The 19,886-nt window shown below is 44.7% G+C and overlaps 1 protein-coding gene across 1 annotated transcript; it reads left to right on the forward strand.

Moving 5' to 3' along the window:
* Positions 1-4,802: 4,802 nt before the first annotated feature.
* LOC133362418 (zinc finger protein 260-like) lies at positions 4,803-19,233 on the forward strand. Its single transcript, XM_061581360.1, has 4 exons — positions 4,803-4,850; positions 6,046-6,109; positions 7,093-7,566; positions 16,840-19,233. The coding sequence occupies exons 3-4, from the start codon at positions 7,121-7,123 to the stop codon at positions 18,143-18,145; spliced, it is 1,752 nt and encodes a 583-aa protein (XP_061437344.1). The 5' UTR covers positions 4,803-4,850; positions 6,046-6,109; positions 7,093-7,120; the 3' UTR covers positions 18,146-19,233.
* Positions 19,234-19,886: the final 653 nt, after the last annotated feature.

The raw sequence follows: 19,886 nt of genomic DNA on the forward strand, positions 1-19,886 counted from the left end.
CATTAAATTGCTCTACGAGGGAGAGGACATGTTCACAGTCATCACCCCGAAACAAGCATCAGAAGATCCGCAATGATAGGGAAGTGAAATCAAAAAGTGAAATGCAAAGTGCTGCAATGAGTCCTGAAAAAATGCATCTTTAGAACCTATGCAGGTCGATCCTGAGAGATGGCTGAATGTAGTGGAAGTAATGATTCCTGACGACAATGCATCTTTCGACCCCATGCAGTTGGATCCTGAGAGATGGCTGGATGTAGTGGAGTGGCTGAAGACTCAAACGTATTGAGTACATCTGTTAACTGTTGCCCTGTGTATATTCGTGTCTCTTAGATATATTTTTTCAGTCATTTCCAGTACTCCGAGCTATAATGATGTTGTGAATACTCTATAATGTGTTCAGATGAAAGTATTACTTTAAGTTCCAGAAGTGTTCACTTATTTCAGGATGGCAACAATTTTATACTCCGATTGATACATTGCTTCGTCTGGTAGTTGGATCATCGGGGCTGTTAAATGGCTGGTGCTTATGCTATAAGGTGGCATGTGTTGTAATTTTCTCACAGCAAATGATGTGAGCGTGCTGTCTTGTTTATTCCAGACTTTGTCACGTTAAGGTGATGCTTCGCAGTCCTATCGGATTACTTGTTGATGTGGTGTGATGCGCAGTGGTTTTGAGGTGGTTCAATTACTGATTTTACTCTCGTTGTTAAGTGATTTTGTTGAGCTAAAGTTTAAGAAAGACTGTGATGATAACTTTGCTCAATATAAAAAAGAATCATTTTCCTCATTGTTTAATAAAAAACTACTGCAGATTATCGGTTTCAGGATGTACATGGATTTCAGGTTCGTTGTTCCTGTATTTGATGGCTTTGACTTCAGGATGAATAGCTTCAATCGATTAGGACGTCAATGGGGAATGATAAATCGACGTTTGCGTGTTTGATTTTTAGAATATTTTAAACTATTAAATTCCTGAAAGTAAAATAATTTGTCTCGTTCCTTAACTGTTTGAACAAACGAATATTAATAAAGATTTCGATACGAGTTTTAACGTCAATATTCTTGCAGATTAATAAAAACCTGATTTGTTTTTAAATATGACTGATCGTATGTTATTGCTACCATATCCTTCCTTAAAAAAATACGGACGAGTAGACATGCACACACGAGTGTGCATCCAAGCACCACTATATATATACAGCGATGTGCATACACACACGAGTGTGCATATACAGGGGTGTACATACAGACATACAATGCAGTGTACATACACACGCGAGTGTGCATGCACAGCATTATTAACGTTCATATATTTTTTCAGATGAATAAAAATCTGATTTTTTTAAAGGATACTAAGGCTAAGCACATCCGAGGATTGCACTTTTGTTAAAAAATGAAGCTGTAAAAATGTGTCTATTATTGGCCAAAAACGGCATGTTAGTATTCCGATTTTCTATACTGGGACGTGAACATTTCATCATAAAATGTTACACTTGTAATCTAATACATGGCACACTAAGGGTAAATACAATTGATTAATGCACTTTTTGTTGAAAAATGAAGCAATGAAAATTTGGCTTATTTTGGTTAAAACTGGCATAAGTATCCCCGACTAGCAGTTGCCGCCCGCTTCGCGGGCGGTGTGTACATGCTTGGTTGGTGGGGAGTTGAAAGTGGCTGGACACAATATACATGTTTTGGTGATTGCTTTATGTTTATTTTTGTGAGGTTATATGTATTTTAATGAGACGCTCAATCGACATTATTCAATAATGCAACTTAATCAAATATAGAATGCAACTTATTCAAATATTTGGCGATTCACGATATTCTTCGTGTACACTCCGTCTTCCTCCTCGTCGTCAGGTCCCTCAATAAGCGCCTTGATGTTGGATCTTGCCGTGACTCGCGATAGTGCCACGTACAGTTGGCCGTGCGAGAAGCATGGAGTTGGTAGATATAATCCCAGGTTGTGAACAGTTTGCCCTTGCGCCTTGTTGATGGTCATCGCGAATGCTGGGACAATGGGGAACTGTTTGCGCCGAAGTCGAAATGGGAAGTCCTTCGTGTCCAATTCGCGGCAGATATGGTTGTTCTCAAGCAGCGAGTCCAAGACCAAGTGTGGGTACTCGGAAAGCTGCGGGAGGTCGTCAAAGTCCGACAGAGCCATCCCACCTGCCGTGAGGAACTCGTGGAGGCTGTGAAGGGTCTTGAACTTTACCATTTTTTTTTATTTTCTTTGATGCTGCTAATCCTGCATAATGCACGGGTATAAGTAGTACTAATCACATACCTGCATTTCCCATATCCCCTCCCTTTGATGCTGCTAATCCTGCATAATGCACGGGCATAAGTAGTACTAATTACATACCTGCATTTCCCATAAATATGCAAATTGCTCTTGATATGCAAATTATTTTGTCAAGGCGCCCTTTCCCCCCCTTCCAACCCAGCTTACATATATGCTCCAAGCACGTGTGCTGTTTCATTCAGACGCTGTCGCCTCGACAGACCTGGTATTTTATTACTTCCCTTGTACGTGACTTTAGCGAAAGAACCAAGAAGATTTCGCATTTCTTCTTTGTTGGTCAGCTGGCGGTACTGGTACTCGTAATCGCGAGCCAATTCGTCATATAATTTATCCCAGAGAGCCTTCGTATCTGCTGGCATGGAATACAACAGAATGGTAGCGAAGAGTTGACGAAGCTGGTACGGCATCTGAAAGAGCGAGGCTTCTTCCAGACACGCAACCCATTCGAGATCGCTCTCAATGTAGCCTGCTCGCATGGCTGCTTCCAGCGGTTTGTTTTGTTTAATTTTATTCGTAACGCACCATCCATATGCGCTCCACCATCCACCATGCCCTTGCATGGCAAAGACACAGCTCCGGTGTGCGTCAGCGTGTGCGCCATCCACAGTGACATTGGTCAGAAATTGCACCGTTCCGATCGCACACAGGTTAGCCCCTGCATCCTCCGTCTGTATGTACACACACAGACAAATCCGTTATGGGGCCACCTATTTTTTTCTTATAAAAAACATTTTGTTGGTGTTTTTACGTTTACGTATTCCCATTGTGGGTGTTTTACGCATGCATCAGATTTTTGGGTTCCTCACATATGATATCAGAGGTGTGGGTCACTCCATTTCTCAATTGAACAATAACGGGGATCGTTTCAGTTATGACAGCTTGCAGATAGAAACATTGCATGATCGTATACTAATAATGACAGAATTTGTACCCCAGTGGAGGGCATCCCCCACCCGGCGCTTCTTACCGGTACTGTGAGACTTAGAAATCCAGACCTCTCCTCCTCCGGAACCGTTCACAATACCCTGTGATAGTACCATAATCATCTCAATAAAGCGATCACTTTCCAATGGCCATTTTGATCCCAGGAGTTACCCGGGTGGTGTCACACTGTACTGATTGTTTTAGCATGTCGCAAATTCCGATATGGCTTGTGCAACGGCCAGAGAGTGACAGCGGCGGGGGCTGGGCTGCAACCTTTTTTGATAGTTTATTAAATTTCAAAGTGCATGGGATTGGCACTCCAAAACATGATAAATGTACAGTAACGCCAACTGCATCCGTGCCAAACATGATACGCGGACACATGCTGCATATTATGCAACACATGCCCTTACCAGCAGCAGCATGCACAACATCTGAATTACACAACCGAAGTAGACAGCAAGCCGTCCATGGAGACGTGATCAACGTCAATACATAATAATGGTAATAAGCCGGATAAACCGAAAAGTACCCATTGTACCCATCAAACAGTCAGCTGGGTTGCCCCATGGGGGTATTGACCCATGGGCGAAACTGTAGGGGTGCGCTACGCAACTGGCCGTGGTCCCGGCAGGTGAAGCTGCCAGCTCAGTCCGCTAAGACTTACTGTATAGCGACCCCTGCCTACTCGTAAGGTAAATGTGTTTGGGGACTCCACTAATCGCAGCACGCAGCACCCATTTTTTACATAAATAAACGTAATATTAGCGTAACTACCATTCGCACACTCGCATACACACCACACTCACACAGCGCAGGGTCTGCGCCCACAGTGCACTGCAGCACTGCGGCGCAGACCTTGCCAAACCTATGCTATCGCTCTCTTCCGGGCGTGTTAATTATTTATTTTTATCGAATCAAAGTGAGCTGTGGCTTTTTGCCGGCTGTTTTATTTTCATCGAATCAGAGCGAGCTGTTTGGGCGGGTCCGTAAATAAATTAACTTCCAGATACGCACGCAGACGACCAAACCAGCGTAGTTGTTTAAGATTTTCTTTTTGGGACGTGACAATTTCATGGTGAAATTTCCCACTTTTAAGGTAATATATAGGCTACTCAGGCAAAACACAACCGAGGAATGCACTTTTCGTTGAAAAATAAAGCTAGGAAAATTGGACCAATTTTGCCAAAAAACGGCCTAGGTTAGTATGGCGATTTTCTTTTTATGGACGTGAAAATGTCATCGTGAAATGTCGAGAGCCAAGCCACAACATCTACAAAGTGCTGCTCACAGCGAGTAGCACCGATGGAGGTCGTCACGGCACACACAGAGGGGGTGGGTGGCCAGCACCACGCCCGGCCGCCTTTGTCTCCCCAGTGCGAGCGATGTTGACACACCACACCGGGGACTCGTTTGAGGCCGATTCAACACGCTCCCTTTCTGTCAACAAACTTGAACTCTGACCCTGCTCTCTGACGTCACCGCTCAGCGTGACCTCATCGGCATCAAACGCCAGGGGGAGGTGTACCCCGCAAGTGACGTCATGTCACCTGCTGCCGCGTGACGTCGCGAGGGACCAGGAAGTTGCCGCTCCGCCCGTGAACTGAAATCCGAGGTGAGAAATTATCATCGCGGTTGTGGTGGTGGTGGTGCTTGTGGTGGTGGTGGTGGTGCTTGTGGTGGTGGTGGTGGTGCTTGTGGTGGTGGTGGTGCTTGTGGTGGTGGTGGTGGTGCTTGTGGTGGTGGTGGTAGTGCTTGTGGTGGTGGTGGTGGTGCTTGTGGTGGTGGTGGTGGTGCTTGTGGTGGTGGTGGTGGTGCTTGTGGTGGTGGTGGTGGTGGTGCTTGTGGTGGTGGTGGTGCTTGTGGTGGTGCTTGTGGTGGTGCTTGTGGTGCTTGTGGTGGTGGTGGTGCTTGTGGTGGTGGTGCTTGTGGTGGTGGTGCTTGTGGTGGTGGTGCTTGTGGTGGTGGTGGTGGTGCTTGTGGTGGTGGTGCTTGTGGTGGTGCTTGTGGTGGTGCTTGTGGTGGTGGTGGTGCTTGTGGTGGTGCTTGTGGTGGTGCTGCTTTTGGTGGTGCTTGTGGTGGTGCTGCTTGTGGTGCTGCTTGTGGTGCTGCTTGTGGTGCTGCTTGTGGTGGTGCTGCTTGTGGTGGTGCTGCTTGTGGTGGTGCTGCTTGTGGTGGTGCTGCTTGTGGTGGTGGTGGTGCTTGTGGTGGTGGTGCTTGTGGTGGTGGTGGTGCTTGTGGTGGTGGTGCTTGTGGTGGTGGTGCTTGTGGTGGTGGTGCTTGTGGTGGTGGTGCTTGTGGTGGTGGTGCTTGTGGTGGTGGTGCTTGTGGTGGTGGTGGTGCTTGTGGTGGTGGTGGTGCTTGTGGTGGTGGTGGTGCTTGTGGTGGTGGTGGTGCTTGTGGTGGTGGTGGTGCTTGTGGTTGTTGTTGTGGTGGTTGTTGTTGTGGTTGGTGTGTACCGAGGTAGAGCCTCGCTCTCTCTCTCGTCGGGATGTCAATTCAGTAGCAGCGAGCATGGAAGCGATGTCCAGGTTGGAACTTTACAACGCGGGGCCTTGCCTCCTGCCCTCGCCTGATCGCGTTTGCTTCAATTCTGTCACTTAGAGTTGTGTTTTTTGTTTGCGTTCCGACTGCAGGTATTGTGGTCTATGCAAACATGACTCCTCGTAAAAAAAGGTGTCAGTTTTCTTGCCAGATAGAAGAATAAAAAAACAATTATATCTCGCTTAAGTTGAATTTATCTTCACTCGGCTCCCCACTTTGTAACTTTGTTTTACTTTAAATATTAACACAGTTTTTATTTTTACCAGGCCAAGCCCGCTTGAGCTGCTGTACCGCTCTTGTTTTCAGAAGCGACCCGCCCACAACAACAAGGTGAGGCTCGTCAACAGCGTGGCGGTGTTCACTCTGGACGCGTGGCGGTGTTCACTCTGGACGCGTGGCGGTGTTCACTCTGGACGCGTGGCGGTGTTCACTCTCTGCATGTGGAGTGGGGACAACCGGGGGATCCGGAGGGAAATCCACGCGACCACGGGAAGAGAGAAAGACACACAAACTAAATATACAGCAGGCGTCAGAGTTTGGATGAACCCACGACTTCCTGTATGCCAGGAGAGGTAGTTAACATCTCACCACGGGGAGCGAGAGAGACACGCAGCCTCGGCGGTGTTGATTAATCCTCATTGAATTACTTTGTGGAGTCAGGAAGCATTAATAGTGAGCGGATGAAGGTGGCTAGGCATGGGTCTGGACACACCTCTTAACCATGCCAGTGTGTGACAGTGTAAAGTTTGTGTTTGCAATAAAGTCTATTAACTCTATTGAACACGGAGGTTATATCACAACAATAGTTTGTTTTTGTTTTCCTCTGGAACTTTATAAGAATGGAAACAGTCAAGAAGTTAACACAGCACACACATGCAGCTGAAGTCAGATCTGTTAATTTCAGCGTGCAAGAACATCGTGAGCCTGGCTGGCTTCACACCTCTAAGTTGCGATTGAACATTAATATTATGCATTTTTGCATAACACAAATAGTATCATTTTCAACACCTTTTGCTATGTCAGCTAAATTTAGCTTTCATAAATATTCCTTTTGTAGCTAGACAGCCAAAATTGTGTGCTCGGAGTTTTGGGTTAACATTCATTTTGAAGATTCGAGTGCTTCCAGGCATGTTTATGACCATTCGCCCTCTCATTGCGTGCCAGAACAGCCCATGTGATGAATTTGGGAAACTTTTTCACTATATCATGAATATATGAATAAGTGTCGACTTATAAGTCATGTGTTACTGTGTAAATATGCATTCCTATGTGCATTGATACTGACGTGGATATAACTTTTTTTCTGTCTGCAGCTGTCGCTTCCTCTGTCGAATTTGTCTGATGGAGCAAAGGCACTCGGCGCGGCTCGGTGCAAAAAGGCATCAATGCGACCAGTGTGCATACAGCACGGATTATATTAGACATTTGACACAGCACCAGAGAACTCACACAGGAGAGAAACCCTTTAAGTGCAGTGTGTGTGGGAAGGCGTTTTCAGATTCATCTACTCGTGTAATACACCAGAGAACACACACGGGAGAGAAACCCTTCAAGTGCAGAGTGTGTGGGAAGGCGTTTGCATGTTCATCTAATCTTGTAAAACACCAGAGAATGCACACGGGAGAGAAACCCTTCAAGTGCAGAGTGTGTGGGAAGGCGTTTGCAGAGTCATCTACTCTTGTAATACACCAGAGAACACACACGGGAGAGAAACACTTCAAGTGCAGTGTGTGTGGGAGGGAGTTTGCACGTTCATCTACTCTTGTAATACACCAGAGAACACACAAGCATCAGAAGATCCACAAGGAGTGGAGTCTGAAATCAGCTTGCGAAAGTCAAAGTGCCGCAATGAGCCCATCCCTCATCAAACAAGAACCGGAAGACAATTTCGGCTTGGACGATGTTAAAGGTATCGAGGTGAAACATGAAGAGGTGCAGGTGAAATGTGAAGAAGTGATGGTGAAGAGCGAAGAAGTGAAAGTAAAATGTGAAGATAAAGATTCAACTCCAAAATCGGACCTTCACATCGATGGAGGCAACGTGAAGCAGGAGGAGAATTCTGACTGTGAGGCAGAGCGAGGCAACTCCCAGCAGTTTGTGGAAGTGGAGGTGTGGGTGGACTTCCTCCGAGAAAATACAAAGTCAAATGGAGACCCGGTAGATGCGTAAGCTTGAGACGATGTCGCTCCAATCGATGCACCTTTGTCACAGGCCTTTAATGACAAGAATGTGAAGTTGAACACTCAGTTCCTAGGTTCAACCTGCAGGGTAAGAGCAGCCAGTTCTTGTAAACCTGTGTGTTGGGTAGATCTCTAACCAGGAGCGGGAGCCAATAAGCTCCCCAGCATTCACTATGTTATCAATTGTATTTATATGGTGCTTGCTTAATCGCCCCGGCAATTCGGAGTTTTGTATCGTATCTCGTCTCAACCACTCGAAGAGCATCCCCAAGTAGCAGCTGCCCCTGTGTGGCACAAGGTGGTGGCCCTGCACCGGCCTACATGTGGACAAGAGCCTGTCAGTAGGGGGCGATGGTTGATGTGGCATCTCAGTTGTGGAGTTTGTAATGTTTAGCATTTGATCAATTTTGACCCAGACGCCAGCATGCAATGGCCGACTCGTTTTGAATGACACAATAGTATGTTGTACATACACTGTTAAGCAGACGGTGGTATCATTTAAAATAGCTACTTGTTAATATGATGTAACCTGATGCAGCATATTTCAGTGCAGTAATTCAATTTTGTTAAAATGACTCAATAAGTTAGAATGATTACTTGTCTGATGGTGTGCGTACATGTAACATTTTGTCTATAAGGGTCAAACATTGAATAAGTCATGTTAGGACACAGTTTGTGTTTTGAAGTAACCTGTACAGGATCACTCAGGTGAGACTCCTTCGTGTGATACAGGTCAAAGGGTATTTTCGTGTTTTCAGGACGCATCTCCCTCTGGAGCAACTCATTGTCTTTCAAATAGGGAGCACACTTGGATAATTCATCTGTTAAAAGGAATACCACTCAAAAGTTACACGTAGAGGAGATACATTCTCTACAACACGAATTATAATTTTGTATTACGTGTTGACGTAGATTTTGTCGAATTAGGACGAGAAATGGTCCTTGCCGATTAAAGTCTGGATGTTCACAACCATGGGTTGAAGCAAGCCTGACCGCCTGCGGTGCCCCTCACAACCATTTACGGCCTTGGGCCAGGAAAGTCACAAAAAAAATAGCACACGAACGACGCATCCGCGCAAGCACCCGATGCTCCGTTTTGAAGTTTGAAAATGAAACAACTTTGAATTATTCATTGAAAACGACATTTCGTGTAAATTTTATCTCGTCGTTAAGTAGATGGCCTTGCTGGGGATTTCATTCGATGCGGACTTTCACCTGGTTGGGATCGCTGGATTGAGATGAGGCGACACAGAGCTGGCCGTGCGAGAAGACCGCCGTCTGCAGATCAATTCCAACGTGATCGAACGTCTGTCCCTGCGCCTCCGTCGTTCATGCAGGGGGCGCGTAGGTTTACAGCGCCCCCTGCATGAAAACGACAGAAAGTGCAGCGTTCATTACAGTTAAAGTAGTGTGCTTATATATAAATTCATTTTTTGTCTGTCTGTGTGTTCACGCGCTTGCGAGGGATTTGTCTCTCTAACAGTGGGGTTTACGAAAAAAATTTGCCCGGTACCACGCCGGAAGCCCTGCGGTTGGCAAGCACTATTCGTTTTTCACATCCGTCACCATTAAATTAGTTTAATTAGCGATTTTGTGCGATATTTATTTATTTATGTAGTTTTGCCGCACGATGCGGGACAAAGCACGCAATTGCGCCCCTAGCAACGCACACACGATCGATAAAAAAATCTCATTCGCGTTAACAATGCTTAAAAAATATACACACAACGCTGAGGTTCATTCTTCAAAGTCTTATGTCCCCCCCACCCCAATGCGTGCAGTTACTGCTATAAAGTCCGTAGATATTAATATTAGAGCGCTTAGATGGCATTGTTGCAGCGCGGGTGGGGAGAGCGGCCCAGCCCCCAGCCTGGCAATGTGTCACCTCCTCTGGCTTGGCAATCTAGGCGAGGCCGCGGGCTCTGCATGGGACTAGGCCCCACCACGGCAATGTGAAGTAGAATTTTATTTAATCTTTCGCTAAGAACTCAAGTTTATTGTTTACTATTATGAAACAAATAAGTTAGCAAATATTACAATAAAAATGTTTGTGTGTAGAAAACTAATATTGCACTATTTGGTTGCTAAATATGTTCTTGTTTAGCTGTGTTTCTATGAAGCTGAGACGGTGTACTGCCAGTCCGTGCTGTTACCTGCTGCCTGCTCATTAATTAACGTCGGTGCACTGGCACCATTTTGGCGAATTGCCCGATGATGCGAAACGTCGTACTCAAAAATTGTAAATGTTGTGGATTCACTCTTCAACACACCGGTGGTCTAAAGTAGGGAACTTTTGTCTTTGTCAACGTGACAGTTTTTTGCTGATTGGCCGTGTCGGGTGGTGGAGGATTACGACACATAAATAATAACGCGATCTAACCCAAAAATGTTTGTAATAAATAATATTGGTCGCGAAAGCCTACATGTTAAACTATTATCTACACTGCTAATTTTGCTTTTGGGCATTGAGTGTATGCCAGTCTATAATCTGTTGCCTGCTTCTTTACCTCACTCGGTGTACTGCCAGCCTTTCATGTTGACTGTATCCTGCTTTATCAGCTGCTGACCATATTGCCAGCCTTTTATGTCGACTGTAGCAATGCTTGTGTCATTGAGTCGGCGTACTGGCAGTCTATAATCTAGACTGTAGCCTACTTCTCAACTTAGCTCTGCGTACTGCTGCTCTTTAATGTAAGCTTATTTCATCTTATTTCTTCAATGCATTTCTATTGTTTCGATTGCACACGTCACGCTATTTACTGATACGTAGTACTGCGATGCCGATTAATATGTTATACTGCTAAATACGTTGGATTTTCTTAGCTACAGCCCATTGCATTTCGTCTATCGTTTTGTTACATTCGTGGGAACATCACCCATTTAAATTTTGTCGTACCGCACCTTTACTTTCCACCAAAGCGGGGAGCACGCAGGGAGGTTCAATGCCCCAAATATTGTTGACCTTGCTTTCTTACGGTGGGTGAGGAACATTGTGAGAGAGACATTGTTCTTCCATACCAAGAAAACACCATCGCACAATTTCTTGACACTAACAGAGCATACAATGCCCTACAATAACACATTTTCTTGTCGCAAGGCCAAGATGGGTACCACGTCAAGATTCCTCCAATTACAAATTTGCAGGACAAAGACATCCTTACGAAACTGTCTCGTCTAAAAAAACTTCTATTCCTTCGTGATCATGGACAGAGGAGGACACCACATTGTGGTGCGCCAACCTCTATCACCAATATGTTGTCGATGAGTATGCCAACATTGAGAGTGAGCGCCTTTTACATTCTACTGAATCAAAACCGCCTGTGTGTGAACAGTATGCTCATCTCTGGGACGCCATCAATTCCGAAGGAGATGCAAACTGTTACAATGTGGGCTGATTAGTTGTTTTGCCTTCATCCTTCACAGCTCCACCAAGATACATGCATGAGAAAACTCGGGATGCCATGACGTACATCAGCCAATATGCCACTCCCCATCTCTTCATCACATTCACTTGCAATCACAAATGAAAGGAGATCCAGGTTTACCTTCATCCAATCCAAAAGCCACCAGACAGACATGACATCTTAGTGAGGGTCTAAAACTCAAAGTTTATGACCTCATGATGCTTATTATGACCAACGAAGGCGGCGTGTTTGGATAGACAAGCAGTAACTTGCACACCGTTGGGTGGCTAAAACGTCGTCCACCTCGTGCTCACATTTCGCTATGGATGAGGGAAACAATTCATGCAAGTCACATTGACACATTAATCAGTGCTAAGCTATCTCACCCCCATCCAGACCCTGCTTTTTTTTCTGTGCGGTCTGCAACCAAATGGTCCATGGCCCATGTGCCCAGTTCTAGCCAAATGCGCCATGTATGCAAGACCACAGGTGTACCAAAAGGTATCCACGGAACTACTTGCAAGACACTCAGTGATGGCTATCCTCGATATCGTCACAGAAATACTAAGCATGGTGGATTTCAAACAATGCTCAGACCTGCCACTAACTCGCTAATGAAGGTTCACAACCGGTGGATCGTTCCCTACTGCCCTGTACACACACACAGTGTGTACACACACACACACGGTGTGTACACACACACACACGGTGTGTACACACACACACAATAATGTCCACGTTGTTGAGCTGAGCTCACACACCCAAGGGGTCCCTGTTCAAGGGAGGGAGCGATGAAAAATGAATCTAAATCAACTTAAACTCCAACCCCGCTCTGTGACGTCACCATTCATCATGACCTCATCGGTGTGAAACGCCAGCGGGAGGTGTGCCTCGCTAGTGGCGTCATGTCACCAAAGTATTCACCACACCCCGCCCAACGGGCCCTTGAGCGTGACGTCATCTCTGCCTGGGTCACTTCCGTTATATGTTCAAGTACTATGCTTATTTGGGCAAAGCCACACCCAGTGACTGGTGGTTCATTAACATAATTTATTCGTGAAAGACGTCACGAGTTCGTTGTGACCTGTTCGGCACCCACGCCCATCCCTCCACGTGTGGGCCAGGCTCAATAACATAATTTATGTAAGTTACAGAGCCGCTCATTGTGGGAGGGGAGTGTCTTGTACCACGCAAGTGACGTCATGTCACCTGCTGCTGCCGCGTGACGTCACGAGGTAACGGAAAGTTGCCGCTCCGCGCGGGAACTGAAATCCGAGGTGAGAAATTCTCATCGCGGTTGTGGTGGTTGTGGTGGTGGTGGTTGTGGTGGTGGTTGTGGTGGTTGTTTACCGAGGTAGAGCCTCGCTCTCTCTCTCGTAGGGATGTTATGTGAGTAGCAGCGAGCATGGAAGCGATGTCCTGATTGGAACTTTACAACGCGGGGCCTTGCCTCCTTCCCTCGCCTGATGGCGTTCGCTTCAATTCTCTCGCTTAGTTTAGCAATTTCGATTTAAAGCTTTCGTGACTTCCGGGTATTCATCTCCTTGGTTCTTTTGGTAAAGTCACGTAGAATGGAAATAATAAAATACAAATTTTTTAAACAAAATAATACGAATAAAACATAACAGTTTATTATGTTTTATATCACGTAGAATGGAAATAATAAAATAATAAAACTAATATTAGGTTTTATATGTTTATTATTTTATTATTTCCATTCTACGTGACTTTACCGAAAGAACCAAGAAGATAGTTTAGCAACCTGTGAAAGAACGCGATCAGCCAGGCGATGCGTTAGTTGTGTTAACTCGAGATGTGACGCTTTCGTGACTGCCAGGATTCATACTCTTAGGTTTTTTTCGGTAAAGTCACCATGTAGGTAAAAAATGAAATAAAAATTCATAAAAGTAACAATAGAAATAAAATATGAAATAAATCACGACGTTTCGGAGGCAACACAAGTCTCCGTCATCAGGTGGCACCGTCACAGCCAGATTTGCTGCATCAAGTGAGGCGTGATTTTTTATTTATTTCTATTTTTACTTTTATTAATTTTAAATTCATTTGTTACCTGCATGTTGACTTTACCGAAACAACCTAAGAGTCTGTTAGTTGGTGTGTTGACCGACTCTCTGTGTTGCATTACATTTGAAATGTTAAGTTTGTTTGATTAAGTGTCTCTCTCTGTGTGCAGTCACCAAAGCTCCAAATCTCTCATTGACACAAGGCCGTAATTATAATGTTATAATAAATATAATATATTAATTATAATGTTATAATAAGTATAATATGTTATAATTATAACATGTTATAATAATCATAATATGTTATAATAATTATAATAATCAAATATGCCCCTCCAATATATTGCTGTAAAATATTTGTAAATAATAATTGCGATGCTCTGTTAATAAAAACAACAATTTGCTAAACCTTGGCCACGAAATCTGGACTTGTCTTCATATAACAATGCATAGATTTCTGTTTATATGATTGCGTTGTACTTTATGAATCCCTAATCTCTGCCATTACATACTATGAAACAAGGAAAGGTAAAAAAAGAAAAAACAGAGCAATGTAATACAATACACTATTAGGACATTATTGTATAAAATAAAACAAATTCCATCCCATGTGCTAGTGAACTTTTACAAATATTTTAGGGAGGAAAATGCAGGAAATGAGTTTTCAATTTTAGATATTTTTCTGGGGGGGGACCCCAGACCCCCTGCAAGATTTGGTCCCCCCAATGTTGACTCCGTGGCTACGGCCTTGCATTGACATGCTAATTTCTCTACCCCCCCCCCCCCTCTCTACCCCCCCCCCCCCTCTCTCTCTAAGGCCTCGACACAGGCGTTGTTTCTCTGTGTGTCTCTGTGTGTGTGTGTCTCTCTCTGTGTCTGTCATGTCTCTGTGTGTGTCTCTCTCTGTGTGTCTGTGTCATCTCTCTGTGTGTCTCTGTGTCTCTGTGTCATCTCTCTCTGTGTCTATGTGTGTGTCTCTCTCTCTGTCTTTCTGTCATCTCTCTCTGCTTATGTGTCTGTCTATGTGTCTCCGTGTCTGTGTTTTGTCTCTCTCTCAAATTGAGAAATCTTTGGAAGAACGTTATCAACCTGTTGGGGTGTTGACTGTTATGTTAGCTGACTCTCTGTGTTGTATTGCATTACATTTCTAAGTTTACTAGGTTTTTTTTCTCTTTCATTTGTACCTGATGATGATTGCTTGTATTGCAATTGAAACGTTGTATGCTATTTGCACACAGCGTTGGTTTTAGGTGCTTTTTGTGGAATATTTTGCTGTTTTTCCCTGGATTTTCATGTTTGCACAGTCACTTAGTCACTTTAAGATGTTTTCTCGTTCATGTTTTTGTTTGTTGCGGTTGCATCCGATTCAAGAGCCGAATGGCTCACGGGGCTATACCAAATAAATGAAACTGAAACTATAATTTTATTTATTTATTTATTCTACGTGACTTTACCAAAAGGACCAAAGAGTATCTTGCTTAAGTTTTAATTTCTCTTCGCCTGGCTCGCTACTTTGTAACTTTGTTTTATTTTAAATATTCGCAGTTTTTTTTCTTCATTTTTTACCAGGCCACGCCCGCTTGAGCCTGCTGTACCGCTCTTGTTTTCAGAAGCGACCTGCCCACAACAACAATAACAAGGTGAGGCTTGTCAACAGCGTGGCGGTGTTCACTCTGGACGCGTGGCAGTGTTCACTCTGGACACGTGGCGGTGTTCACTCTGGACACGTGGCGGTGTTCACTCTAGACGCGTGGCGGTGTTCACTCTAGACGCGTGGCGGTGTTCACTCTGGACACGTGGGGGTGTTCACTCTAGACGCGTGGCGGTGTTCACTCTAGACGCGTGGCGGTGTTCACTCTAGACGCGTGGCGGTGTTCACTCTGGACACGTGGCGGTGTTCACACTGGACGCGTGGCGGTGTTCACTCTCTGCATGTGGAGTGGGGACAACCGGGGGATCCGGAGGGAAATCCACGCGACCACAGGAAGAGAGAAAGACACACAAACTAAATATACAGCAGGCATCATGGTTGGGATGAATCCACGACTTCCTGTATGCCAGGAGAGGTAGTTAACATCTCACCACGGGGAGCGAGAGAGACACGCAGCCTCGGCGATGTTGATTAATCCTCATTGAATTACTTTGTGGAGTCAGGAACCATTAATAGTGAGTGGATGAAGGTGGTTAGGCATGGGTCTGGACACACCTCTTAACCATGCCAGTGTGTGACAGTGTAAAGTTTGTGTTTGCAGTTAAGTCTATTAACTCTATTCAACACGGAGGTTATACTGTATCGCAACAATAGTTTGTTTTTGTTTTCCTCTGGAACTTTATAAGAATGGAAACAGTCAAGAAGTTAACACAGCACACATGCAGCTGAAGTCAGATCTGTTCATCCCAGCATTCAAGGACATCGTGAGTCTGGCTGGCTTCACACCTCTAAGTTGCGATTGAACATTAATTTATGCATTTTTGCATAACACAAATAGTATTCTTTTCAACACCTTTTGCTATGTCAGCTAAATTTAGCTTTCATAAATACAGTGATCCCTCGTTTATCGCGGTTAATGGAGACCGGAACCCCCCGCGATAAGTGCAAATCCGCGAAGTAGGATTGGCCCCCCTAAGAATTTCCGTATATGTGTGTGTGGGTACCAGAATGTTTAAAATATGTATATTTATACTTTATATATATATATATTTTACTTAAATCTATTTAATTATAAAACCTTAATATTATACATTCACTCTCTCTCATACGATACGTATTATGGTGTTCTACACTCACCAGTTAATTTCGAACAAAACACTAAGATACGCGAGACACAGTTGACAGCATGAACGAGAGTGGCGAGATACAACAAGGGAATAAGCTGGGAGAGGATGCGATGATGCGCAGCCAATCAGCTCACGGGATACTGTACATCCACTCGTGCTCTCATTCGTCGATCTCGCGCCGGGAACCAATCACGTGCCTTGTCTGAAAAATCCACGATGCACTGAGGCCGCGAAACTTGAACCGTGAAGTGGCGAGGGATTACTGTATTCCTTTTGTAGCTAGACAGCCAAAATTGTGTGCTCGGAGTTTTAGGTTTAACATTCATTTTGAAGATTCGAGGGCTTCCTGGCATGTTTATGACCATTCGCCCTCTAATTGTGTGCCAGAACAGCCCGTGTGATGAATTTGGGAATCTTTTTCACGATATCATGAATATATGAATAAGTGTCGACTTCTAAGTCATGTGTTACCGTGTAAATATGCATTCCTCTGTGCATCGATACTGATGTGGATATAACATTTTTTCTGTCTGCAGCTGTCGCTTCCTCTGCAGACTTGGTCTGATGGAGCAAAGGCACTCGGCGCGGCTCGGTGCAAAAAGGCAACAATGCGACCGGTGTGCATTCAGCACGGATCGTCCTGAACATTTGACAAGGCACCAGAAAACTCACACGGGAGAGAAACCCTTCAAGTGCAGTGTGTGTGGGAAGGCGTTTTCAGATTCATCTGCTTTTATAAAACACCAGAGAACACACACGGGAGAGAAACCCTTCAAGTGCAGTGTGTGTGGGAAGGCGTTTTCAGATTCATCTAGTCTTGTAAAACACCAGAGAACACACATGGGAGAGAAACCGTTCAAGTGCACTGTGTGTGGGAAGGCGTTTTCAGATTCATCTGCTCTTATAAAACACCAGAGAACACACACGGGAGAGAAACCCTTCAAGTGCAGTGTGTGTGGGAGGGCGTTTGCACGTTCATCTGCTCTTGTAATACACCAGAGAACACACACGGGAGAGAAACCCTTCAGGTGCAGTGTGTGTGGGAAGGCGTTTGCACATTTATATACTCTTATAACGCATCAGAGAACTCACACGGGAGAGAAACCCTTTAAGTGCAGTGTGTGTGGGAAGGTGTTTTCACAGTCAGCTAATCTTGTAGCACACCAGAGAACACACACGGGAGAGAAACCCTTTAAGTGCAGTGTGTGTGGGAAGGCGTTTTCACAGTCAGCTAATCTTGTAGCACACCAGAGAACACACATGGGAGAGAAACCCTTCAAGTGCAGTTTATGCGGGAAGGCGTTTGCACAGTCATCTGCTCTTGAAAGACACCAGAGAACACACACAGGAGAGAAACCCTTCAAGTGCAGTGTGTGTGGGAAGGCGTTTGCATGTTCATCAGATCGTCATTTACACCAGAGAACTCACACGGGAGAGAAACCCTTCAAGTGCAGTGTGTGTGGGAAGGCGTTTGCACGTTCATCTGCTCTTCATGCACACCAGAGAACACACACGGGAGAGAATCCCTTCAAGTGCAGTGTGTGTGGGAAGGCATTTGCACAGTCATCAAATCTTCAAAGACACCAGAAAACACACAAGCATCAGAAGATCCACAAGGAGTGGAGTCTGAAGGCAGCTTGCGAAAGTCAAAGTGCCGCAATGAGCCCATCCCTCATCAAACAAGAACTGGAAGACAATTCCAGCTTAGACTCTTTTAAAGGTATAGAGGTGAAACGTGAAGAAGTGATGGTTAAGAGTGAAGAAGTGATGGTGAAGAGCGAAAAAGTGAAGGTAAAATGTGAAGATGAAGATTCAACTCCAAAATCGGACCTTCACATCGATGGAGGCAACGTGAAACAGGAGGAGAATTTTGACTGTGAGGCAGAGCGAGGCAACTCCCAGCAGTTTGTGGAAGTGGAGGTATGGGTGGACTTCCTCCGAGACAATACAAAGTCAAATGGAGACCCGGTAGATATGTAAGCCAGTGACGATGTCGCTCCAATAGACGCACTTTTGTGACAGGCTTTTAATGACAAGAATGAAGTTGAACACTCAATTCCTAGGTTCAACCTGCAGAGTAAGAGCGGCCAGTCTGTGTGGACCTGTGTGTTGGGTAGATCTCTAACCAGGAGCGAGAGCCAATACGCTCCCAAGCATTCGCTATGTTATCAATTGCATTTATATGGTGCTTGCTTAATCGCCCCGGCAACTCGGAGTTCTATATTGTTTCTTGTCTCAAACACTCGAAGGGCATCCCCAGGTAGCAGCTGCCCCTATGTGGCACAAGGTGGTGGCCGTGCACCGGCCTGCATGTGGACAAGAGCCTGTCAGTAGGGGGCGATGGTTGATATGGCATCTCAGTTGTGGAGTTTGTAGATAATATTTTTAGAATTTGCTACATTTTGACCCAGATGCCAGCATGCAATGGCCGACTCGTTTTGAATGGTGCATTAGTATGTTGTACATACACTGTTAAGCAGACGGTGTGTATTTTTTTAATTAGCTTCTTGTTAATAGGATGTAACCTAATGCAGTATATTTCAGTGCAGTAATTCAATTTTGTTAATATGCCTGTCAATAAGTTAGACTGAATACTTGTCTGATTGGGTTCGTACATGTAACCTTTTGTCTATAAGAGTCAAACACTGAATAAGTGATGTTAGGACACTGTGTGTTTTTTGAGTAACCTGTACAGATTACTCAGGTGAGACTCATTGTTCTTGTGATACAGGTCAAAGGGTATTTTTGTGTTTTCAGGAAGCATCTCCCTCTGGAGCAACTCATTGTGTTTGAAATAGGGAGCATACTCGGATCATTCATCAGTTACAAGGCATACCACTCAAAAGTTACACGTAGTGGAGATACATTTTCAACAACACAAATTAAAATGTTGTATTCCGTGTTGACGTAGATGTTGTCGATTTAGGACGAGAAATGGTCCTTGCTGATTAACGTCTGGATGTTCACAACCATGGGTTGAAGCAAGCCTGACCGCCTGCGGCGTCCCTCAACCATTTACGGCCTTGGGCCAGGAAAGTCACGAAAAAAATTGTCCACGAACGACGCATTCACGCAAGCACCCGATGCTCCCTTTTGAAGTTTTAACATTAAACAACTTCGAATTGTATATTGTTTTGCATTTGATATTTGTATTTCATTAAAAGCTGATATCATTTTACATCTGGAAGACTTCATTGAAAACGACATTTCGTGTGAATTTTCTCTAGTCGTTAAGTAGATGGCCTTACCAGGGTTTGGTTCGATGCGGACTTTCACCTGGTTGGGATCGCGGGGTGGAGAACAGGTCCCTGCGGGGTGGGCTGGTAGGAACGAATAACCAAAGAATATAAACATAATGTATTATTACACTTGTTTAGCCAGGAAAGCCTCACTGAGTATAAAGGTTTTTGTAGGGTCCTGTCAAGTGTTTGCAGTAGGGGGTGATGTTGCTACACCGAATCAGACGATACGAAGGGAGAGTTTGAGGCCTAGTTCTAGGCTTTAGGCCGCTGTGAGTTAATTTTTAAATTAAATGTTTTAATTAAAAGCTATCTCAGGGAATGTTACACTTGTTTAGCCAGGAAAGCGTCACTGAGTCTAAAGGTTTTTGTAGGGTCCTGCCAAGTGTTTGCAGTAGGGGGCGATGTTGCTACACGGACGGACGATATAATCTATTGTAGGCTGGTTCACTTCGTTCCTACCAGTATAAGGCGACATAGAG

This window comes from Lethenteron reissneri, unplaced genomic scaffold (assembly GCF_015708825.2).
Source record: "Lethenteron reissneri isolate LAM-NWPU_2019-01 unplaced genomic scaffold, ASM1570882v1 scaffold_147, whole genome shotgun sequence".
NCBI lineage: Eukaryota > Metazoa > Chordata > Hyperoartia > Petromyzontiformes > Petromyzontidae > Lethenteron > Lethenteron reissneri.

What these genes read in the sequence shown, in the direction of transcription:
- LOC133362418 (XM_061581360.1), top strand. Translation starts at nt 7,121, where the DNA reads ATGGAGCAAAGGCACTCGGCGCGGCTCGGTGCAAAAAGGCATCAATGC. An exon ending in ATACACCAGAGAACACACAA is followed by an intron (nt 7,567 to 16,839) that starts GCATCAGAAGAT and finishes GAAAACTCACAC; the next exon opens with GGGAGAGAAACCCTTCAAGT.